This window comes from Ovis canadensis, chromosome 10, assembly GCF_042477335.2.
Source record: "Ovis canadensis isolate MfBH-ARS-UI-01 breed Bighorn chromosome 10, ARS-UI_OviCan_v2, whole genome shotgun sequence".
Taxonomy (NCBI): Eukaryota; Metazoa; Chordata; class Mammalia; order Artiodactyla; family Bovidae; genus Ovis; species Ovis canadensis.
Genome location: NC_091254.1, coordinates 27,420,545 through 27,446,333, shown reverse-complemented (window position 1 = coordinate 27,446,333; position 25,789 = coordinate 27,420,545). Strand labels below are relative to the sequence as shown.

Below are 25,789 nucleotides of genomic sequence, written 5' to 3'. Positions count from 1 at the left end.
CCTTTTTAATCTCACAGTTTTACACTCACAGTTATTATTTGGCTAAGGCACAATTATTTTTGCTACCTAGTTAGGTAAGAAAACAATTTCACATGGAAATGGCACTTAAGTAAAAGTTTCACAAATGAAATATTGTACTAGCTAAGGTTAAATATGTAATTGATTTGGGTGTCTTCTATACAACCATGTTAACTGAAAACCATATGTTAATGTCCCTAGGGTGAATTACTAGAATTTAAACGACAGCAACAGGAGGAAGAAAGAACCAAAAGCCACCAAGCTGAACACAGGAGGTATAAATCACTAAGATGAGCATCCTTGGTTAAAACAATTACCTATAAAGTTTTTGCAATGTTTTAGGAAAACACAGTAATACTGAACAGGATTTTTGAATCTATATTAGTTTTCTCATCATTATGTTATTGGGGTGTGGTATGTGTGAGAATGCCAGCTGCTACACACATACACGCATACATATACAAACAATATCCAATTCTTCTGAACTGGCAGCATAAATTGACCCTAGAAAGTGGACTCAGCTCTCAAGCTCTGTTTGTTTAGGTTATACTTAATCTCCCTCCCGTAAGACAAAGCATAGTAATCCTTTTATATAACCCTTATCATTTGTACACTACTTTATAATAACTGAACTAGTATAGATGGTGAGATACTCATGCCTGAATATAAAAGCTCAGACAAGATCTACCATTAGTTATTTTATGTTGACTAATATATTAGGGAAATTTTTTTTAGAATCAGTAAGTAATTTTTAATAGTGGAAATAGTCTTTATCTTATTTCTAATGTCAGACATTAAGAGTGCCCAGAATATCATGTTGCTATTGGGTCAGTGCTAATAATTACCTTATCTATCATTATTCTAGATTTTCCTAGGGAGCAGTTGGGTTATTTGAGTTTATTGCTATGTGATTGAGTGTCTCAGGAGAAGAATTTAAAATAAAGGCTTTCACGATTTAAAGGAGCACATTCTTTCAAAACCGACTGGCTTCGTTTACGTGTTTAACCTTCCCGCTATCACTAAGGTGTACTTTTAAATTGTGGTGGTTTCATTTTGTAAATGAGACTTTAGAAAGTGTTAATGGAAGTTCCTAATTCTGCTGTACCTGCCAACTGTGGCTGTGTTTTCATATTATTTTGAATGGATTATTCTGCTTCCATGGTCCTGTCAAAATAGTTTTAAAATGTTAAATGTGAATTTATGTGTTTTTCTCTGGTTATAAAGTGAAAAAATGAAAGTGTTAGTCACTCAATTATGTCTGACTCTTGGCGACCCCATAGACTGTAGCCCACCAGGCCCTCTGTTCATGGGATTCTCTGGGAAAGAGTATTGGAGTGGATTGCCATTTCTTTTTCCAGGGGATCTTCCTGACCCAGGGATCAAACCTGGGTCTGCTACATTACAGGCAGGTTCTTTACTGTCTGAGCCACCAGGGAACCCCCTCTCTGGCTGTAAGGAAACATCAAAATTCTGATACACTGGTTAAACTATTTTGTTGGATAAAGGGGAACCATTACTATTGCCTATTTTTTGTTTTGTTTTTATTTTTCATTTTAAAAACTTTTTATTTGTATTGGAATATAGCCAGTTAACAAACAATGCTGTGATAGTTTCAGTTGAACATCAAAGGGACTCAGCCATACATATACATGTATCCATTCTCCCCCACAGTTGGACCTTTGCCAACAAAGGTCTGTCTATCAAAGCTGTGGTTTTTCCAGTAGCCATGTATGGATGTGAGAGTTGGACTACAAGGAGAGCTGAGTGGCAAAGAATTGATGCTTTTGAACTGTGGTGTTGGAGAAGACTCTTGAGAGTCCCTTGGACTGCAAGGAGATCCAACGAGTCCATCCTAAAGGAGATCAGTCCTGAATATTCATTGGAAGGACTGATGTTGAAGTTGAAACTCCAATACTTTGGCCTCCTGATGTGAAGACCTGACTCATTTGAAAAGACCCTGATGCTGGGAAAGATTGAAGGCAGGAGGAGAAGGGGATGACAGAGGATGAGACGGTTGGAGAAGGGGATGACAGAGGATGAGACGGTTGGAGAAGGGGATGACAGAGGATGAGACGGTTGGAGAAGGGGATGACAGAGGATGAGACGGTTGGATGGCATCACCGACTTGATGGACATGAGTTTGGGTAAACTCCAGGAGCTAGTGATGGACAGGGAGGCCTGGCGTGCTGGAGTCCATGGGATCGCAGTCGGACACAACTGAACAACTGAACTGAACTGATTCTCCCCCAAACTCCCCTCACCATTCAGGCTGCCACATAACATTTATTGCTACCTTTTTTTTTTTAAATAAATTAGGTCATAAATTAGTTTAGTCTTTTACTTTTTCTCTTTAAAGTCTTTCTATTAAAAAACCTGATATTTCTATAACACTAGTTATTAGTAGCCAGTATTTCTCTGGATTTCTGAGGATTAATTGGATTATAAAGCTTTAGGCATTTTCAAGATAGTGATATGTCACATTAATAGGCCCCACTGCTAAGAAATTAATCTTTAGTGGGCACCCGATAAAAATGCATTATTTGATTAGAGGTCGAAAAGATTACTTTTTGTTATAGGAACTTTGACCTTTATTTCCTTATTGCTGAATACCTACCAATATTGATGGCACTATTTCTTTCCTTCACCTTCTATTGTTTCTGCTGATTCTAGTTAAATATAGATCCCAACTTAATCCAATAGGAAATCTCTCTGGATAATAAACTCAGCAACCAGTTTTGAAACAATTGATCAAGTCTTTACACATATTTTATTTATACTATCAGTTTTTGATAAAAGCTCATGTTTGTATTGTCCTTTGGTGTTTACAGTGAGCTTTTCCAGCTTTTCATATAAAAATACTCATTCAGTTGTCACTTAAAGAATAAAATAACTGTGTCCATTCCTGCTGAGGGCAGCAATACAAGCTATGTGGTTTGGGGAAAGGGGTCGTTAAGTTAGGTTTTCTCCAGGGACATAATTTTATCGGAGACAAGAAGATGATGTGTTTTCTACTGTTTGGAAGTTCACATAGCAGAAAATGCAGCCCTGAGTTTTATGATAGAAATCATGCAGATTCCTAACAAGCTTTACAACCAACCCTGCAACGATTGAACCTGATGGCACCTGAACCTGACCCAGTGTAACTTTCTGAGGAAGAGAAGAAAGTTAAAACTTCAGAGGAAAAAAACAGAGCGCTGGGGGTGAAGGACTTGAACTGGGCTGCAAGCTGGAAATTGGAATGAACTGAATTGATTTATTGAAACATGAATCATCTCTGAACAATAGTTTTTATCCAAGTTAAGCCTCTGAAGAAAATCCTGAGCACTAGCTTGACAGCAATGAAATATATGTATTTTCTAAAACTAGTAAACAAAAATATAAACTGGTACTTTTCCCCCCATTTGAATTTGTTACTGAGTCCAAGCTCGCACTTTTCGTCCCATGACAGCCCAATAAATTGAGAGATGAGTTGCTGGGACAAAGAACAGCAACATTATTGGACAGTCGGCAAAAGATGGTAGACGTGTGTCTCAAAGAACCAGTCTTGCCTGAATTAGAATTCAGGCTTCTTTTCTACTAAAAGGGGAGGGAGTAAAGTCAAACATTTCCTGGTTCCAGTCAGTCACTGGAGTTTATGTGTTAGTTGATGTTTCCTGCGAGCTAAACAAAGGTATTTTAGCTTAATGCTCATTATCTGAGAAGCAGGGTTCTCAGAGATGGGCCATTATGTATAATTTAAGCTTATAGGCAACATCCCTTTTGTGATTAACTTGTAATAGAATACAAAAGGTTCTTCCCTATTACAAATTCTTGATAGAAATTGAAAGAGTAATCTCTTTACCACCTGTGATCTCTAGTTGACCCAGTCTGCTGTCCTCTTAGTAACACGCTCAAAAGTGAATCACATCACCTTGTGTACATTACAGAGTCATCCATCTTCAGAGTGTTTAAGTGAATTGAGGGCAGTGGACAATGAACTACTCTCACTACCACGGCTAATTTTACAATGCAGCTGCGGTCACAGAAAGAGGCTAATGTGGGGACCATGCACCTGGACAATTCATTCATTCACCTCTTAAGAATCAGGGCATACCCTGTGCTTTGTTCTAGGCACTAGGAATAGGTGTAAACAAGGCAGAGAAGGTCCCCAACTGCGTGGGATTTACAGTCTGGAGGAGATAAATAGAAGTTAACAATTTAGCAACAAGATTATTTCAGATAGCGATGCATACCATGAGGACCACATCACAAAGTGACGCTAAGGGAGAGATTACAGGCGATAGTTCCTCAATGAAGAGGTGACATCCAAGAACAAGAGTCAGTCACACAGAGATGGGAAGAGAGCAAAACATTACAATGGGATGTCCCCTCTTATCAAGCATAGCAACAAACACAAAGGCCCTAAATCAGGAATAGGCTTGAACTTTCTGAGGCCCAAATGATTTGATTATAGACGGTGAGAAAGAGAAGAGTACAAAATGAGGAAAGAAAGATAGGCAGGAAGTAGAAGATTTTGTAAGTCTATTATTTTATTCTAAGACTGATAAGTTGTGGGAGGGTTTTAAACAAAAGGAAGGCCTGATCCCTTTTATAATTTATTCAAGTGGTTGTGTGGAGAATGGATTGCAGAGGGCAGGAGTGAAAAGAGAGGCAAATGAGAGAAGATAGGGATTTGGACTAGAATGGTGGCCATGGAAATAAACAGGTAAATTCAGAATGTGTTTAGTGGGTGGAGCCAACAAGGATTCTAGCAGATTGGATGTGAAGTGGGACGAGGGATATTGAGGGGAACGTCCATCTTTGCTATGACAGAGAGACTGGATAAAAACAGCCCCAGGTGTATGGAATAGTTGGACACTCCAGGTGTATGGACTGTACCATTGGTTGTATAGTTTTAGGGGAATCAAAGCCAGTTCCTTCTTCCTTAATATTCAAGTCTCCAGCTCAGGTATCCTATTTCAGTCTGCATGCTGAGAGGTCTAGAAAAAGGGGCGTAAACATTCAGTTCTGCAGTGAACTAGGCTGACCAGTGGAGAAGGAAATGGCAAACCACGGCAGTGTTCTTGCCTGGATAATCCCACAGAGGAGCCTGCTAGGTTGCAGTCCACAGGACTGCAAGAGTCAGACATGACTTAGCAACCAAACCGCCACCACCAGGCTGATGAGAATATGACACCTTGGTAGATTTTATGGTGAAAGATTTTTTTAAAAAAGGCTTTCTAATAACTAAGATGTAACCACTGCCAAATGGGGCTTGAAGTTGAAAACAGCAACCAAAAAACCAGAGACTAGCCTGAGTCAACATGCAGTTGGCATTTTAGCTAAACACACTAAGCAAGACAAATAGGCAAAACCCCCAGCCTCTGACTCTGCAAGTCAGCAGTCATTATCCTCAAAGTTCCTAAATCTTACACAGATGTTGACTTACAGCCACCCACCATGATCACCTTCTTTAAACTTCATGACTAAAAAGGAGACTCACCTCACTGGGTGCTGCCTAACCCCTTTTCCACAAGCATGGATTGAACGGTTTCTGGGATCCAGGCACTGTGTTTCTGTTGAGAAGCTTATGGCCTTCATGATGCTGTTCCTCAATAATTCATTCACATCATAGGGTACTGCTGCTGCTAAGTCGCGTCAGTCGTGTCCAATTCCGTGCAACCCCATAAACGGCAACCCACCAGGCTCCACCAGGAACCTGGCAAGAACACTGGAGTGGGTTGCCATTTCCTTCTCCAATGCACGAATGTGAAAAGTGAAAGTGAAGTAGCTCAGTCATGTCCAACTCTTCGTGACCCCATGGACTGCAGCCCACCAGGCTCCTCCCTCCATGGGATTTTCCAGGCAAGAGCACTGGAGTGGGGTGCCATTGCCTTCTCCATCATAGGGTACCTGTCACCATGCTATTTCTCCAGCTGCCATGTCTCTGACTCTGCTCAGCCATACATGGGCAACACAGAGCATGGTGTGGCCATTTTCCTTTTTAAATTTAAAAACTGTAAGATGTAACACACAAAAGTCCATGAAAAGGATATTTAGCATGACTAATTATAAAATGGACACCCAGGTAGCCAGCTCCAATAACATAACCATCGTCCTACAGGTAACCGTATCTTGACTGTTAGGATGATCACTTCTTGCCTTTCTTTTTAGTTTTACCTCTTATATGTTTGACTTTATTTCTGAAATTGGTTGCTGTTGGTATGATCAAACATCAGGGAAAGATGTATCCCTTCTTTTGAAAGCTTGGGCTTCCTTCTTCAGATGTTTCACTTTTCTCACGCTCTCTTCCTGTTTTCCTTCTACCTTTCACTATTGGGTTTACCTTAGAAAGACTGGCAATGGGGTACAGGGTGTATGGGAGAGACATTTATCTTGTAATTCATGATTTAGTTCTCGCTGAAGCTTCCATCTTCCTTCCTCCTCTGGGGTTCACGCCTGGAATGGCCCTGAGGGGTATGGTTGTTTGGGTGACCAAGACTCTTGTAGAACTAGTAGAGGTGGGTGAGTGAAACTCTGGAGTAAAGAATTTATGCCTCTTTTGGACTGATCCAAGACTACCACCACCTCCACCAAAGGGCTGTTCGCAGCAAGTCATATGGTTAATGTGAAAAGAAGTGTCTGTAGATTTCTTCTGAGCTGAATGGGGGCAGAGCTCCCCACAGTCCATTCAGACAGCACATTAGGTTCTCAGAAATCTCTCAGCCCTGCAGCAAGCTTTCCACTTACCCACATTTTTCATTGTTTTAAAGGGTAAATAATGCTTTTCTGGACCGACTCCAAGGCAAAAGTCAACCAGGTGGCCTCCAGAATTTTGGTGGTTATTGGAATATGAATAGTGGTAACAGCTGGGTGAGTTTTATTATTTTTTTCCTCAAAAAATAAATATTTCCAAGTTGAAGAATAAAAACAATGAGAATTTAAAAAATATGTTGTGGTCTTCTCTCTAGATAAATATTTTTTTGGTGTGCCATTCAGCTGTGTAGTGGGCAGGCAGCTGGGGTGATTACTGTAAATTCCACAATAGCTTCTGAGAGATGGAGAAAGTCCTGATTTCAGCTCTAGCCCAATGCCAATCACAATAAAAAATGACACCTGCCCTTTGTTTGCTGTGTGATTGCCTGGACTGCAAGTCTTTAAAAAAAAAAAAAATCACCCTTTGCCCAGGCCTACAATAAAAACCAAGGAACATTTTTTTTTCCAGGAAGATTTTCAGTGAAATATGGTTCTAAAAGTAGTAAGCATTCTCTTGTAACATATTCTTTCAGTGAAACTAGCACATCAAAGAAATCAGTATTTAATTTTTCACTACAATATGATTTTTAAAAAAACCCTATGGCAAAAGGCACTTTTTGAAAATGAAATGTTCTTACAGATTTGGGGGAAGAAAGCCTTGCGACTGTGTTGTAATATGTGTGTAATGTGTTTTGTGTGCACAGTAGATTATTTAAACAGCACCAAAGCTTTGGAATGTATGGGATTGTGGGGTTTGCAATGTGTACAGAATTAAAACTAACCATAGTGGGTTTTACAATTTAATTGAAGCCTAAGTGTATTTGTACTTATTTAAAAAAAAAAGGAACAGACAGAAATCTTTAAACTGGTAAAATATGAGAAAATAATCAAGTACTTGCTGACCTGGTAACTCCAGAGGAGATCACCCCTTAACAAATACTTGGTGGACAAAAGGTCATTTTTGAGAAAATAATCTGTTAGAGATTTGATAGGTTCCTTGGAATGCATCTAGTGGTTAAAATTTATGGATAGACCTCACAAACATATATATATTGAAGATAATTAAATGTAGGCAAATTGTAGAGAATGCATAGTGGGTGTGTCTATTTATAATGTATGCTCCTGTGTATCACTAAGGCATTCAGAGTAGAAAGAGAGAGGTATTCAATGTACAAAGGCATTCAATGTACAAAGAGAGAAAAGAATCAAAACAGTATCTTTGTATCGTGTGTGAAATTGACAAATTATTGACTTAAAAGAATATGTGAGTAGGAGTCATGTGGAAAATAGGGCATTGTGAATTTAAGACACTATCCAAGTTTATAGAATTTATAAGTAGTGAAATGTGATTGACACTCAGATTTTGGACAGGCCTTCCTGTACATTTTCTCCTGTACTTAATATCCCCAATTTAGAAGGTACATATACATAGAAAGGGCTTCCCTGGTGGCTCAGATGGTAAAGAATCCACCTACAGTGCAGGAGAGCTGGGTTTAATCCCTGGGTTGGGAAGATCCCCTGGAGGAGGGCGTGGCAACCCACTCCAGTATTCTGGAGGCGAATCCCGCGGAGAATCCCATGGACAGAGGAGCCTGGCGGGCTACAGTCCATGGGGTCGCAAAGAGCTGGACACGACTGAGAGACTAAGCACACATACATAGAAAAATACCTGCGGCTGAAGAGAAGATGACAGGAGAGAGTAAATGAATACTCCATGGGCTGCCATAAGGGGAATAGGGATGTGGGAGTCTGGCTTCCCCTGACTGTTGGTAGGTCTTAGGTAAGTGAGCTATGAATCTCCACTTGGGTTCCTCACAGATAGAAAGAGAGAAACATCACTTTCTCAGGATATGATGTGAGTGAGGATGACTGAAGATTCCTTGCTAAGACAGGCATACCCAAGTCCAACATGGTCACTGACTTTTCACTTGCATGAAAGAAGCAGTGGCCTGGAGGCAAAAACTTGCCCAGGCTCTCATCTCCACCTCACTTCACTACAGACATCCCTTCCTCTGTGTCTGCTTTTCGTTATGGCACAGATTCTGTCTTCTCCATCCGCCGGGGGACTTTGTTCTAACAATGCTCCTCCCTCTCTCCTGAGCTGCCACGTCACTAAATTCTCATCAGCAGAAAATGTAAATATTAAATTATATTGATGCCCATTTTCCTCTTGCTACTGTCCTATTTCTTTGTTCCCCTTTAGAGAAAAACTTTGAGGTATTTGTCCTGTTTCCAATTTCTTTATTCCCTTTTCTTTTAAACCCCCTCTAATCAGAATTTAGACCATCTCTGTCTAACTACAAAGTTCTTCTCATGGTCACTAACATTATCTACATTGCAAAATCAAGTGGTTATTTCTCAGTCTTCCATCTTTTGACTGATTAGCATCATTTTTCATGATAAATCACTGCCTCCTCTTTGAAACTCTTTGTTTACTTGGCTTTTGTACTCTCCTGGGTTTTATTTCAGTGACCACTGCTTTCCATACTCCTTTGCTGAATCCTCTATCTTTCTGTCCTCTCCACATTAGAGTGTCTCAGGGATATATCTTGGACTACCTTCTTTATGTACACTTAATACCTTCATGGCGTCATTCATTCTCATGAAATGAAATACCAATATGCTTTTTACTCCCAGATTTCAACTTCCAGCCTCGATCTCTTCCTCTAGACTTGCAGATCCATTTTTCTGCCCACCATCACTACTTGTGTATCTCATAGACATTTCAACCTTAACATGTCTAAGACTTCACCTCTGATGCCCTTGACCCCACTTCTCTGTCTGCACTTTTTCATGTTTGCATGACTGACTCTTACACCTCCACAGCTGATGCATCAGCAAGTCTCCTTGACTCTTTCTTCAAAATGTATCCAGTCTCGCAGCTTCATCCACCTTCACCACTATTATCCTGATCCCAACCACCATCATTGTTCATCTCAATTCTTGAGACCATCTCCTAGATGGTGTCCTTGCTTTTACACTTCCACCTAGTCTGTTCTCAACATGAGACTGAAAAATAAGTCATCTGCTGTCACTCCTTGGCTCAAAGCCCTCCAGTGGCTCTGATGACTCCAGAGTAAAAGCCAAAGTCCTTAGAGTAAAAGCCACAGGATGTCTATTACTCATCCTTACAGGTGCTTCAAGACCTAGAGCCCACGCTACTCCTCGGGGACTCTCCTCCAACTGCCGTTCTTCCTCATTCCTCCCAGCCACGCCAGCTTTCTTTGGCTGTTCTTTGAATACTTAAGAACTGGCTGCTCTCTCTGTACTCTTCTCCAAAACATCCAAATGATTTGTTTTCTTTCAAGTATTTTCTTAAGTTCCAAGGATTCCTTGGCCATCCATTTGATGCTGCCACCAGACTGCTGCAGTTCTCTTTCCAGGCTCCATTTCTTTTTTCTATAGCACTCTGCAACCTCTGGCCTAATTTTCTAACATCATTGTCTTAGATGTTTTGTTGATCAATTACTATTATTCTCCCCTTGTGATAATTTATGTTCCATATTCCATCAGAGCAGGTCTCTTTGACTGTTTTGTTCACTGGTATATCCTAAGTATAACACAATGACTGGAACTTACCACAAGGACAGGAAACAGATAGCTGTGGCTGAGGGTCACCAAAATGAAATTTAGAATCAAATGATTTGATATACTTAAATGATTAGATATTGAATTTAAGGTATTTATGTATAGAACATCTGGAATAAATATTGACTTTGAAATGATAAGCGAAAAGAAGAGACAAAGACAACAAAGAAGACTGAAATAGAGCAAAGTAGAACTTCTAGGAATAAAAAATTATAATCTTTGAAAGTAAAGCACCCAATGAATTTATAACAAAAGGAATACAAATTAAGAACTAAACCAAAATACCACTTCTTGTCTATTATTTGGAAAAATACAAGAGATTGACAACATGCTCTATTTGCAAGATAGGGGAGACACTTTCTTTCACACTTTGTAGGTGGATTCAAAATGATTTAAATTGTGTCTAGATTAGGTACTGTTTTCCCATCAAAGAAAAAACAGGCCTACACATATTACAGAAAAGCTTTACTAAATGTTCAAGAAACAGATTATTCCAAATGTCCAGAATGTTTTCCAGATAAATGAAAAGAAGGGAGTATTCTTCCAAAGGATTAAGCAGGTGAATGTAACTTAGAATCAAAATCAAAGACTATATAGAAAAAAAATCATAGGCCAGTCTCACTCATAAACATAGATTAAAAAAATCACAACAAAATTTTGACAGATTTAACAATGAATTTTTTAAAAAAGCATAGTATATACTTATCCCAGAAATTTAAGTTTGGCTCATCACAAATAAATAGAACCAAAAAATAGCCAAGATAATATACCATATAAATTATAGGAGAAACACCTATAGATTATAGGAGAAACATCTCAACAGATACAGAGAAAGCATTTGATAAATTTCAATACTCATTTGTGGTAAAAATCTTTAGCAAACTAGGTATAGAAAATAAATTTATCTAATACAAGGGATCAAAAATCTATAATAAAAATACCTCCAAAGCTTTTCTTTGAATCGCATATAAGATGCATCTAAGGTAGGGTATTTAAAGAATCAGTTCAAATGATCATTTCTCTGATACCAGTAGGTAAGACCCTTTGAGATGCTGTGGAAACTCTGAATCCTGTGTCTTCGAGGGCAGTTAAGCATTTGCCATGACCCATGAGGCAACCTGATATTTGTTTCCCAGAATGTTGGAGCAGCAGTAGTCTGAAACCTCGGTGTACCTTGGCCTGGTAGTCTGGGAGGCTTGATTGAGATGACATGACTGTTTGCACATAGTGGGAGGAGGGAACTCATTTAAGTCTACCTCCTTTCCTCCAGGTCCCCTTAGATGTCACCTTCCCGCTGTATAATACAGTGCACTTTACTCCACACATTTCCAGTGAAGTAGCTCTGCTCCATACTGTATTTGCCCTGTCCTTGCTCTAACTATGGAGGTGGGTGACAATATTTGTGAACACTATTAGTTGTCACTCGTGTTAGCCTGTCTCTCAGAACACAGCTGATGAGCTGTCACTCAATAAGCCAATGCACTGTTGACAGAGACCATTTTGTGAGTCGAAATGGAACTTGAAAATTAAATCATTTCACTGGGACTTGAAATCATTAAAAAAATAGTCATGTAGTCAGAGTGTTTTTTGGAGGAACTTCATTTTGGATTTACAAAGGCTTTGAATTCTGTTTTGTTGCTGGTGCTAATTTTCGTTTTCTTTTTCTTCCAGGATACATGAGAAATATTTGCTTATGTCTGGCCTTTGTCAACTGACCTTGAAAAACCACACGAGATATTTTTCTTTCTTGCAGCTTTGTTCAGCCTCACTGTTTTTTACCTTGACTCCCACTGCCCACCCACTCAGCTGAGTGGCTGAGGATGACTGGTTTCTTCTCCCTGTCATTATTTATGCATATTTGTAGGCGCAGATTACTGAACTCATATTTAATCTCTACTGCTAGTGAAATGTTGCATTATTTTTCTGATTGGTTTTGCCTCTTATTGGAAGTATAATTACAGCCATGTTGGTAAGCTAGAATAGCAGGGAGTCATTTGATGCTTTCAGGTTAGTGAGAACTGTGGGTGCTGCCTGCCTGCCTGTCTTTATAAACAGCTAATTTTTTTCTGCTTCTCAGATCAGGTTTGGGGAAGCTCTGGCACCTTTAGATTTGTATCCCTGTTTTCTTAATTTAGGCTACAAATGTGAGCAAAAGAAAAAATCCTTTATATGCTTTTAAAAAAATTTATAAATAAAATTTGAACTGGTTCCATATAGATGGTTTGTGTTTGTTTTTAATGAAAAGCTCTTGAGTTTTTCTCTCTTGTTTTTATGTTCTTCTTTACAGTCCATAGAGATCAAATGTAGTACTATAATCACTACTAGATTTGGCTTTGGTTTTGACTTATTAATACTGTTCCTCTAGTTTTTGAGAGTGGGACAGTTCATTTCCTGAAAGGTCATAAAAAACCAGCTGGACACCAATGTCAATACCACATGTGGTTTGTATGTGTTTTAGAAACTTGTCTTTGCTCATGCAACCTAGTTCCTATTACTAGTTCAGTAGGCTTTCCTGTTCTTTTATGACCTTGAACCAGTTTATAGACCCTGGTGTGGGAATTACTGGTTTTCCACACTGTATGGTCTGGCCACCCCCTCTCCTCCCACATTATATAAGAGAAGCATTGCAGCATTGCATTTAGTCTTAGAATGAAGGTTGGAAGAGCAGATAATTTTTGGAACTGGACAAGAGCACACAATACTGTGCACATTAAGAGCTCTCCAGTGTTACTAACTGCTGCATTGAAAGTGACTTTCCAAATGTGTATTTGGAGAAGCATTGGGATTTCAGGTTCTTGGACCAAGACTGGTGGGAGAGGGCTCACAGAAGTGGGGTGAGGGTGTGGTACAGAAAGAGCTGCACTGGGTGGTGGTGATGGTGGTTGAGAGCAGATGGTACTCAGTGTTCCTCTGAAGTAATGCAGACACTCTTGGTTTCCCTCTCCTCTGCCAGGCAAATCTACGTTAGTGCTGTTGACAGTAATATAAAATGTTCGGTCCATTTGAAATCTTTGTCATTGCCTAATATGGGGACAATGAAATCCCTCAGCCTGGCCTGGAAACACCGCCAAACTGATTGTAAATGTGTGAATGTTGGAGGCGTTTTACTGCAGCCATTTCAGGCCTGCACCTGCCAGCCTGGCTACCTCACAGTTCATGGTCATGCTCTGGTTTTTCTGTCTAGGCTCGGCATTCTCATTTGCTTCTGTTTTCCCATGTGTAACCAGGACTCAATATAGGGGAAGGAGAGGCTTTCACACTTTGGGGACTCTCAGGAAAATTGATGTCAATTTCTCTTCTGTTGCCTGCCATATCCTGCATTCCCAAAGATTTTGTTCAGGTATCTGATCTTGTTAAAAAGTTACTGTGCAAGTATGGAAGATTGTGACTTTATGGCCAGAATTTTCTAGACTACATATGGGATCATACACATCTTCCTTAAACAATTCTCTATGCAGGTAGAAGTAACCAGAAAAGAAGCAAGAGTTGCTGAGTAAGGGAGCCTACTATTTTGTTTTTCACATTTAACCTGCTCTTTATTGGAATACAATTTGACTTATGAGTAACCCTGGATAGGAATTCCAAAGTTCCAATTACCTTTTCTATGCTTCTAAAGTACATTTTCTATAAAAGAGAATAAAAATGAGACAAACTGTTACAAAAGTAATAGATACTTGTTACAGAAACATTAGACATACAGATGAGTAAATTATAAAAAGAAAAAAAAACTAGTGACTTTTTCAAGTTTAATTTGCTGATCTTCACAGCTTAATATTTTGGTATGCATCCATCAAGATATTATCAACATATATATCAAACCCCCTGCAATAAAAATCCTTACAGATACTTGTCTAATGACTGGATGAGGACAAACACTTTTAATTAGCACTGGTGATTTAAGGGAATCCATGTTTACTGGTCTTTTAATATATGTAGTTTAATTACTTTCCCAAAAGTTGACTTCAATATTTACTGGCACCAAAAGTATGCTCTATACTCTCCTTAATCCTATTACTATTTAAAAAAAATCTTTGCTTATAAGCTGAGTAAAAAATCTCATTTGGAGAGCTTAATCCCTCTTTTCTTTCCTTAGGTCTACTGGTCATTTTTTAATCTTCTTGTGTGTTTGTGTGTGTGTGTGTCTGTGTGTGTAGCTGATTTATAAAAGATCTCTCTGTGCTGAGATATTATGTTTGAAATACTTAAATTTTTATAAATCTTTTAGTATTATTTAGTATTGAAGTTTAAACATTTGTGTATGGGAACCTATTAATCTTTTTCCTTTATGGTTTTTTCTTGGTGTTATGTTGGTAGATTTTTAAAGGCAGAAACCCACCCAAAGACGCATCATAAGAAAATGCAGGACTTCTCGTGGGTATGGTTATGAGTGATATGGGGCAGAAGATCTTACTCCATTCATAGCACAGACCTGAGCTCACAGATTGGTTTTATGTATTTTTAACACTAAAGATATATTTCCTGTGGTCCCTAAACATTTTGTTAGCTTGAAAAAAATTAGATTCCTTCCACAGATTGATTTTGCTAAACATGATAAAATTCTCTAAGCTGTTTTTTAAACCTGAAGATTTGTTTGTCTTTCAGAAACTATCTATAGGAAATTACATTATATTAATAGTTTTAGTAAACATAGAAATATTTCCCTCTAAAAGCACTTGGTATTTGTAAAAATGAAAACTTCAAGTTAAAATTCAAAATTTTGATAACTCTGGCTGAAAATTTGTAATTGACTTTAGGAAACATAAATCATAGAGACAGTGCCTACAGGCTTAATTTTAAGTTCCAGAATATTTAACAGATGGGCTGTGATGAGCTGGACCTTTTCCTATGAAAGGGCATGTTTGGAGCTGTGGATGCTGGAGGAGGTAATGGATACTGTGTTAGAACTGTTAATAGATAGAAGAAAATAGTAAGAAGGCTGTGGGCCTTTTGCTTTTAACCCTATGAACTAAAGCATATAGTAGGCAGCTCTGTACCGATGTCCAGGAAATGACTGGAGTAATGTATAATACTTACATGAGCAAGAAAAAAAAATATGATATGCCTTTTAAGTTACTATACGGATTACAGAGAGAATAAATAAATGTTAGGCATTTCTTTCAGGTAGAGACTGTCTTTGTCGGAACTCTTCTTTTTGGAGAGTCCATTGTTTAACAGTGGCATTTAAAAAGGATCATAGAAAGAGGATTTTTTTTTTTTCCTCACAGAATCATATACACAAAGCTGAGGGGTTTTAAAGACATATAAAGGCAAATGGAGGAAACATTTTATTACATGTATTACCATGTCATTGTGCTGTCTGCTTGGGCAGAGGATACAGGGTGACCTGTGCTGTAACACTCACATCCCCTTGTAAGCTGATTACTATCATTCCTCAGAGCTGCATGCCTGTGCTCCAGCCTCCTTTACTTCCCCGAAGAGCACTGCTACAGCTGAGCTGGAGAAACTGTTCACTCAGTCATCAGAGGGTAGCCATCTTATTCTCTACAAAATGTTACACGATGATCAACACTGAATTATGAACTGATTAGAATTTTTTAACTTTTGCATTTTAGAAGCCAAAATGGTGCTAAAATGGAGCATAAGATGAGCTTTAGTAATGAGACAGCAGAAACAGATGAGAGAGGAATCTTTGAAATGGGACACTGTAAATTAGGAAAAAAATCAGAAATCAGAGTTTAAATACAATATTTATATTCTAGTCTGATTTGAATATGGCACCATGAAGACCCAAAGATAAATGGTACTGTTCCTGTCCTGAGGGAATGAAGTGGTGAAGATAGACAAGGTTATGTGACCATAGTAAAGCCCCACATCTTAGTGGACTGGTAATATCTGTTTCTTGACTACGTTATATTTCAAGCATAGGCAGCAGGAGGCTCTGCTCACCTTTGTCCCTCAAGGAACCAAGCTGATGAAGCTTCCATTTCCTCATGTAAGGGGAAGAGACAGTAGCAGTGTCTTGCATCTGTAATTAAAGGCTTTCTCAGAAAACGGTGCATGCTATTATTGCTCATATGTTATTGGCAAGAACAAATCACATGACTATGCCCAACTTTTAAGGGAGAGGGAAATATAATTCTGCAATATTCCCAGAAGGAGGAAAAGAACAGGAACATTGTAAATAATTCTAATGACTACCCCTCAAGGCACTGTAAGGTTGAAGAAGCAAGACCCATAAAAACTTAAGACATACATATAAATGCAAAATGATAGCAGAAGCCCTGTCCAATTCAAAATTGATAAAGGGACTACTACATGCCAAGCATTGTGCTGGGTATGGAAACTACAAAATGTGCAAAGATACAGACACACACACACAGAGAAAACAAGTTAGCAACTATGTAAAGCAATGAGGCAAGAAGTATAAGACATGATCAATGTCAGAGGACTTTGTGTACCATATCAAGTAGCTCGGGCTTTTGAAGGGTTATGAGCAGGGAATGGACTTGATTCGACTTTGTTTTAAATAAATCATGAGAGATCTCATGGAAGATAGATTTGAAGGAGGCAAGACCAGAGGCAGAGCAATCAGTAAGAGTCCAAACGATCCATAATTAAAATCCTAAGCCAGAGCACTGACTAGAGATGGGGAGAACAGGACAGGCATCTGTTTTTTTTTTTTTTTTAAAAACAGCACTTTGTGAGTGACTCAAATGTAAAAGGAAAATGACAAGTGAGAGATGAGTTTTGTATTTGTAGCCTGGGTCTCTAGTTAAGGAGAGAGAGATGAAGATGGCAGAGTAAGAGGACATGGAGCTCATCTCCCACCCAAGAATATATTTCTAGCCTGGGTGAATGTGTTGGTAGTGATGTAACCACAGAGACAAAATATGTCGTTATTTCAGAAGATGGGGAGCCCTGATGTAGTCAATAAAGAGTTTTAAAGACTGTAGATTTAAACTTGGTGAGCTCAGGGACTTTGTCTTGTTTAGTGCTATATTCCCAGTGCCTTGAAAGGTGCCTAGCACATAACAGGGAAAATATTTGGTAAATGAATGGATTTGATGGAGGAATAGGATTTTCAGAGATTAAGAGAAATAAGTATCATGGTGGTTGGTGGAAGATTGGGTGCAGAGAGAGAGAGTAGGGGAGCTACCTTGGGGGTTCATACAGTTGTTGCTCAGTGTGAAACGAAGTGGGAAGATCAGAATGAGGAGAGAAGAAAACTTCTCAAAAGAGTTTCTTCTGATGTTTTGGGATGTCTCATAGCTAACTGACCAACCCCAGGTGTGGCAGTCAAGGTTTGGAAAGATTCTTGGGACCAGGCTATCAGACTGAACTAGTCAGTTCAGCCCCTGCCACTGGCAGCTGCTGGCACAAACCACTGCCGGCTTTGTCTACTTGTAATTCAGCAAGATTGCTGGTGATGCCAGTCTTTTAATACCTATATACAGATCATTAGCCATGAGCTGAAGCATTTGGAAAAAGGAAGGAGGACTTCTGGGCTGCCAGGAGAAGGGAGAGTCTAGCTGCTGCTGCTAAGTCACATTAGTTGTGTCCGACTCTATGCTACCCCGTAGACGGCAGCCCACCAGGCTCCCCCGTCCCTGGGATTCTCCAGGCAAGAACAATGGAGTGGGTTGCCATTTGCTTCTCCAATGCATGAAAGTGAAAAGTGAAAGGGAAGTCACTCAGTCGTGTCTGACTCTTCATGACCCCATGGACTGCAGCCTACCAGGCTCCTTGGGATTTGCCAGGCAAGAGTATTGGAGTGGGGTGCCATCGCCTTCTCTGAGTCAGCTGCTAATGTTGAACAACTCTCTTAGCTCCATATCTACTTCACATTCTGCACAACCTGGGTGGGCTAAATGCTCTTCAAAGGTAAGCAAGGGGATAAGGTGAGGGAATCAGTTCAGTTCATTTTAGTTGCTCAGTCGTGTCCAGCTCTTTGCGACTCCATGAATCACAGCACGCCAGGCCTCCCTGTCCATCACCAACTCCCGGAGTTCACTCAGACTCAGGTCCATTGAGTCTGTGATGCCATCCAGCCATCTCATCCTCGGTTGTCCCCTTCTCCTCCTGCCCCCAATCCCTCCCAGCATCAGAGTCTTTTCTAATGAGTCAACTCTTTGCATGAGGTGGCCAAAGTACTGGAGTTTCAGCTTTAGCATCATTCCTTCCAAAGAAATCACAGGGCTGATCTCCTTCAGAATAGACTGGTTGGATCTCCTTGCAGTCCAAGGGACTCTCAAGAGTCTTCTCCAACACCACAGTTCAAAAGCATTAATTCTTCGGCGCTCAGCCTTCTTCACAGTCCAACTCTCACATCCATACATGACCACAGGAAAAACCATAGCCTTGACTAGACGGACCTTAGTCGGCAAAGTAATGTCTCTGCTTTTGAATATACTATCTAGGTTGCTCATAACTTTTCTTCCAAGGAGTAAGCATCTTTTAATTTCATGGCTGCAATCACCATGTGCAGTGATTTTGGAGCCCCCAAAATTAAAGTCTGACACTGTTTCCACTGTTTCCCCATCTATTTCCCATGAAGTGATGGGACCAGATGCCATGATCTTTGTTTTCTGAATGTTGAGCTTTAGGCCAACTTTTTCACTCTCCTCTTTCACTTTCATCAAGAGGCTTTTAAATTCCTCTTCACTTTCTGCCATAAGGGTGTTGTCATCTGCATATCTGAGGTTATTGATATTTCTCCCAGCAATCTCGATTCCAGCTTGTGCTTCTTCCAGTCCAGTGTTTCTCATGATGTACTCTGCATAGAAGTTAAATAAGCAGGGTGACAATATACAGCCTTGACGGACTCATTTTCCTATTTGGAACCAGTCTGCTGTTCCATGTCCAGTTCTAACTGCTGCTTCCTGACCTGCATACAGATTTCTCAAGAGGCAGGTCAGGCGGTCTGGTATTCCCATCTCTTTCAGAATTTTCCACAGTTTATTGTGATCCACACAGTCAAAGGCTTTGGAATAGTCAATAAAGCAGAAATAGATGTTTTTCTGGAGCTCTCTTGCTTTTTCCATGATCCAGCGGATATTGGCAATTTGATCTCTGGTTCCTCTGCCTTTTCTAAAACCAGCTTGAACATCCGGAAGTTCACGGTATGGGTGGATTTAACTCAGATGACCATTATATCTACTACTGCGGGCAGGAATCCCTCAGAAGAAATGGAGTAGCCATCATGGTCAACAAGAGAGTCTGAAATGCAGTACTTGGATGCAATCTCAAAAACGACAGAATGATCTCTGTTCGTCTCTAAGCCAAACCATTCATTATCACAGTTATCCAAGTCTATGCACCAACCAGTAACGCTGAAGAAGCTGAAGTCGAACGGTTTATGAAGACCTACAAGACCTTTTAGAACTAACACCCAAGAAAGATGTCCTTTTCATTACAGGGGACTGGAATGCAAAAGTAGGAAGTCAAGAAACACCTGGAGTAACAGGCAAATTTGGCCTTGGAATGCGGAATGAAGCAGGGCAAAGATGACTTTTGCCAAGAAAACGCACTGGTCATAGCAAACACCCTCTTCCAACGACACAAGAGAAGACTCTACACATGGACATCACCAGATGGTCAACACTGAAATCAGATTGATTATATTCTTTGCAGCCAAAGAAGCTCTATACAGTCAACAAAAACAAGACCAGGAGCTGACTTTGGCTCAGATCATGATCTCCTTATTGCCAAATTCAGACTCAAATTGAAGAAAGTAGGGAAAACCACTAGACCATTCAGGTATGACCTAAATCAAATCCCTTATGATTATACAGTGGAAGTGAGAAATAGATTTAAGGGCCTAGATCTGATAGATAAGAGTGCCTGATGAACTATGGAATGAGGTGAGGGAATGGCAAGTGCTAAATTAGAATCAACTAGAAACAGGCTTTCAAGGTTCAGTCTTTCAGTCTTCTTCCTCCCTTACTTTATCACCATTCTACAGAACACCCTTGACTTACAGACACCATGGACTCTTACAGGACTCACCGGTCTTCCCCTCCACCCCATCCAGGCATAATTCATTGCCAAAACAACCAATTTGACTTCCACCATGTCTAGAACAATCGCCCACTTTCAAGTTATTGCCATCCACTTGACCTGGCCCCTCGGTATGTTTTAAAAAGACCACTGTCAGAGAGAACTACCTGGACCTCCTGTCTCCTGCACCTCACTTTCACGGTAGCATGGGAGCGGCGGGGATCTTGAGGGGAAGCGACTGCGTCCTTCTAGGATTTCTGGAGCCCGGCAGTGGCTTGCAAGTGCGCGGAAGTCGTTGGTTCTGAAGGATGACAGTGCCGGGCTCTGGAGAAAACATGCATGTGAGTTTCCTCAGCCACCTCACCTAGGCAGGTGGAGCTCTGATACTCAGGCCGCCCTCCCTCTGTAGCGTCAGTGAGGACCACCGCGGTCAGTGAGGACCACCGCGGAGAGGCGGTTCCCTGCCCCAAGGCGGCCAGGGGTGCAGGGTATGGGATAACAGCTGTGCCTCCCTTACCATCTCAACCCCTCGGAAAGCTTGCTCACCGAAAGCACCATGGCCACGGGAGCCTGAGGGGCTCCTTGCTGGGAACCGGAGACGATGCCCCTACTTGGCCTCAAGCCCCTCAGGACCGACACAGAGTACTCCCAGTTACCGCCCAGGGCCAGGCGGGACGTGCTCACGCACCAAGGGAACCTCCCGGCCCCAAAGCCCACTTCGCAGAGGACTTCTCGCGAGATGCAAGCTGACTAGGCCTCGCGAGAGTGTCTGCTGTGTCTGAGGAACCCGGGGGAGCGTCGGGGTTGGGAGACGAGAGGGTCTGGCTCCATGCAAGCATCCTTGACTTCCACACAGCGTGGACAGGCGGGGAGGAGTGGTGAAGGGCCCCACGTGGAAAAAGAGCGGCCGGGTTAGCCTTGGGGTTGTCTCTGTCCTCTGGCGTGGCCTAGGCCAGTTCTGGTGGGACATCATTTCGACTCCATCCATCCGTGGACTTCAAGGTAAAGTTAAAAATTGCTATAATCCAGCAATCCTCTTAGGAAGTGTATATACCCAGAAAAAACCTATAATTCAAAAAGACACATGCACCCCCCAATGCTCATTGCAGCACTCTTCGTAATAGCCAGGGCATGGAAGCCACCTACATGTCCATCAAGAGATGAACAGATAAAAGATGTGGTACATACATACAGTGGAATATTCTACAGCCATAAACAGGAAGAAGGTTGGGTCATCTGTAGAGATGTGTATGGACCTCGAGGCTGTTATACACAGTGAAGTCAGAAAGAGAAAAATCCTGTGTATTAACACATACGTATGGAATCTAGAAAAATGGTGTAGATGCTCTTCTGCAAAGCAGAAGTATAGAGACAGATGTGGAGAACAAATGTATGGATACCAAGGCGGAAAGGGTGTGCGGGGCTGAGATGAATTGGGAGATTTGGGATTGACATATATACACTATTGATACAGTGTGTAAAATAGATAACTAATGAGAACCTACTGTGTAGCACAAGGAACTGTACCTGATGATCTATGGTGGCCTAAATGGGAAGGAAATCCAAAAAGGAAAAGGGGGGATGTATGTAAACATATAGCTGATTCACTTTTCTGTACCGCAGAAACCAACACAACATTGTAAAGCACCTATAATAAAGTTAATTTTAAAAATACTTTTTATAGTGAAAAGTAAACATTAGAGAAGAATCAGAGTAATTGTGTTAGTTGCTTCAGTTGTGTCTGACTTTGCGACCGTGTGGACAGTAGCCCACCAGGCTCCTCTGTCCATGGGATTCTTGAGGCAAGAATACTGGAGTGGGTTGCCATTCCTTCCTTCTCCAGGTGATCTTCCTGACCCAGGGATTGAACCCAGGTTTCCTGAGGCTCCTGCGTTGCAGCAGATTCTTTGCTGGTGAGCTGCTAGGATAGCCCTCTCAGAATCCCCATCTGAAAGACTTCCCCCCCAACCCTTTAACTCACCCCCTTTAATCAGTTTCTTAAAACACATGTATCTCAAATAACATGCTACTGTATTTTTCTGAAGAATATGTTTTTCCCCCAATGTGGTCTTGCTATGTTACATTTTTGAAGAAAATTACTTGAAATTTTCTTTAAAGTTGCATTTTAAAGCTAATAAATTTGAAATGAACCTTCAATTGAACTTCTCTATAGACCATATTATGTTGCAGAATGTACTGTCTCTAGCATACTTAATAGGATCAAAACAAATTCTAAGTGGATAATATTCTCAATTCTTATGTATTTTCAAGGCTACTTTTGGCCTCCGTTCAGAGTACCTTTCTTCAGAGAGTATTTTTACAAGGCAATGCTTGTCAAATTAGTTTTCTTTATTTTGCCAAGTTTATATTTTGCAAATTTCAGTTCTCAACTTTATGCTAGTCTGAAACAGAAAAAATAGGAGCTTTATTAAATAAAGTTTCTTACAATTTGAGATATTTTGAAGTGCAATTATAGAATTTCAAAGTTAAATCTTGCACATCATTTGATTTGTTCAGAACGAATCATTTAATTTGTTTTGTTCTTTTGTGGGGACAAATTTTAGTGTCTTGCTGTCTTTATACCTTGTTATCAATAATTGGAAGTCTGAAAAACTGAAGCTTTTTGATCTTCCATTCATTGATGATGTTGATAAATTTTCTAAAACTATTTTGAAAAAATATGGACCAAATTTAGAAGGCTCACTTACAAAGAATTTAACACCATTGTCGGGCACTTAGATTGATTTACAAAATATTTCTTCAGAGGCTTAAATATGTCTAAAATCCTGCTTATGGCTGCCAGAAAAGAGAAAAACATGTACTGCTTTGTATTCAAAATCAGATTTTTCACAAAAAAGTGTGGTTCAGTTATTCTTACTATGTATATGATATAATATTTATGAATTTCTATAGCTACTGCTACCGTTTGACAACTTGAGTGCAGGATAAATTATGTTGTACCACACCTAATTCCAAGCACATTCCTACTCCATAAATTTCTTTAGAAAGAACATGGTTTTGCCGTGGCATTGTTCTCCATCAATCTGTATTTATATTATTATGTGAGGATAATTTTAGTGTGAACTTTTTAAACACTGAATTTACAGTAGCAGCGATTCATTTAACTGAGTTTATAATGGCATCTTGCTCCAGTAATGTAAAATATTTTACTCTCAACAGGGTGAAATTCCAAATGTTTTACTTTGGTACCGTGAATTCCATTTGAAAAATTATACCGTTATTGAAAAACAATCATCTTCCAATATATAGTGTTTGATTGTTGTATAGTTTCTAAATTGTGTCTGACTCTCTTGCCACCCCGTGCACTGTAGCCCACCAGGCTCCTCTGTCCATGGGATTCTCCAGGCAAGAATACTGGAGTGGGTTGCCATTTCCTTCTCCAGGGGATCTTCCCTACCCAGGGATGGAACCCTCTCCTGTACTGGTAGGCAGATTCTTTAGCACTGAGCCACCTGGGAAGCCCCATAGCATCTGATTATACTCATGTAAAAATGGCATCATTGAATTGTTTGCAACATTTTTCTGCATTGGAGCCAGTGCATTAATAGCTGCCTTCACTTTATGTATGTGCACAAGAAAAATGGAAGAAAGTTAATGTTGGAGAGTTAATGTAGAGGAGCAGTTATTTCTTCTGAAAGTCTTGTCTTGCTGCGTACATTACCCAACTGTATATGTTGGGTCATTGTCTTCAGGAAAAATCTTTGGGAGTTGATATTGGTGCTTTAGCATATTTGTGTCTTCTGATTTTTGTGGGATCAATGGTATCATATAGTCCCCGTGGTAGGTGTTCAGTTTTGATAAACATTTTGAAATTTATAAGTTTGTCATCAACTTTCTCATGAATGAAGTATTTGATTTTTCATTAAGCAATCTTTCATTTTTTGAGCCCATTAGTAGCAATATATTTGTTGCCAATTTTAAAAGTATTACCAAATAAACACATAATAGTTGTAGATTTATACAGGGTGTCATTAATGTTGTTAATAAAAACACCATAGCGAGAGGAGTTAAAGTCCTTTCTATTTTCTCTGTGACGGAGGACCGCTCAGTCTTTATTTTCCATAAATATTTCACATACACCTGGTCTTGTTTTCCACTGACTGCACAAATGGTGGCCTGCTGACAGCCGGCATCTCTCAAATTCAGACAAAGGTCACCTCACAACTGGCTGGTATCCCGCGGGGCCAGGGGAGGCAGCAACATCAATTATTTCTCCATTTCCCAGATGAGAAGGAGCTGTTCCTATCTGCCAGTTCCCTAACACACTTTTTTTTTTTTCTTCTGTTAAGTGAACACCTCATAAGCTGTCCTGGAAAGAGAAATGTTAAGTTGTATCGCAGGTTGTATTATCCAGAAGCAGCTGCTGAGAGGAAGTTTGGGGCTTGAGATGATTATTTGGGAACAGCACCCATGAGAGGACGAGGGGAAAGCAGGACTGGGCAGAGGGAGCTGTCCAGCTGGGATGCAGGCTTGACAAGGCCTTGGATCACCTGATTGGGGTTTCTGGAGCAAATGTGGCCCATTAGAATGTCCCCTATTGGGTCTGAGTGGGCTGGATATTTACATGCACACCTCACCTGGTCAGGCTTCCCTGGCGGCTCCAATAGTAAAGAATCCGTCTGCAATGCAAGAGACATGGGTTCGATCCGTGGGTTGGGAACATCCCCTGGAGAAGGGAACGGCTGCCCACTCCAGTATTCTTGCCTGGAGAATCCCATGGACAGAGGAGCCTGCAGGCTACAGTCCATGGGGTCACAAAGAATCAGACATGACTGAGCAACTAAAACTCACCTGGTCACTAGATCATCTGGTCACCAGGTCTAGGCTGTCCTAGAAGGGGCATGACGTTTGCTGGGGCCACTCTCTGCAGTTGAGGCACACCCCGAAGAAGCTGACAGCTCGAGGCCACCTTGCTCACTGCAGTGCCCACAGCTGGGCAGCAAGCCCTTCTTTGAAGAGGCATCCAGGCATCACTTTGTCCACCAGGTATTGTGTCTGAATAAGATCTGGCAAAGTGAGATATGTTATTTCGGCATCCTTTGATCTCATCAGAGTGAGAACACACTCTATCTCATACACTACTGGACAAGTCCACGGTAGGATGTGAAAGCACCAGATGGTGGTTGCCAGAGCCTGCTGAGATGGAGATTGGTATGCAGCAGTTTGCGAGGGAGTGTTCTCAGGATTCATAGCTCCGGCTAAAAGACAGAGGATTAGGCAGAAGGAGAAGCTGGCTTGGGAGATAGCTTCAGCATAGGCCAACCCCATAAGGAGCTCTGAAGTTAGTGGAGGGGACCAGACATTTATTCTTTCACATAAATCAGTCACTGGGCATAAGTGCCCTGGGAAGGACACTTCACGGGGCTTTCTGCCAGACCTCTCTTGGCAGTTGGGGAAATCTTTCAGTTCTGATGGGGGTTCTGAGAGGGCTTCCCTGGTGGTTCAACGGTGAAGAATCAGCCTGCAATGC

General features: G+C 40.6%; 1 protein-coding gene across 1 annotated transcript in view; it reads left to right on the top strand.

The window, feature by feature from the left end:
- Positions 1-12,557, top strand: part of EPSTI1 (epithelial stromal interaction 1) — a 103,114-nt gene extending 90,557 nt beyond the window's left edge. Inside the window, exons 9-11 of the mRNA XM_069601250.1 lie at positions 220-293; positions 6,771-6,870; positions 12,013-12,557. Of these exons, the coding sequence (XP_069457351.1) occupies positions 220-293; positions 6,771-6,870; positions 12,013-12,021 (183 nt within the window). The 3' untranslated portion in view covers positions 12,022-12,557. The remainder of the gene's footprint in view (positions 1-219; positions 294-6,770; positions 6,871-12,012) is intronic.
- The last annotated feature ends 13,232 nt before the right edge of the window (positions 12,558-25,789 follow it).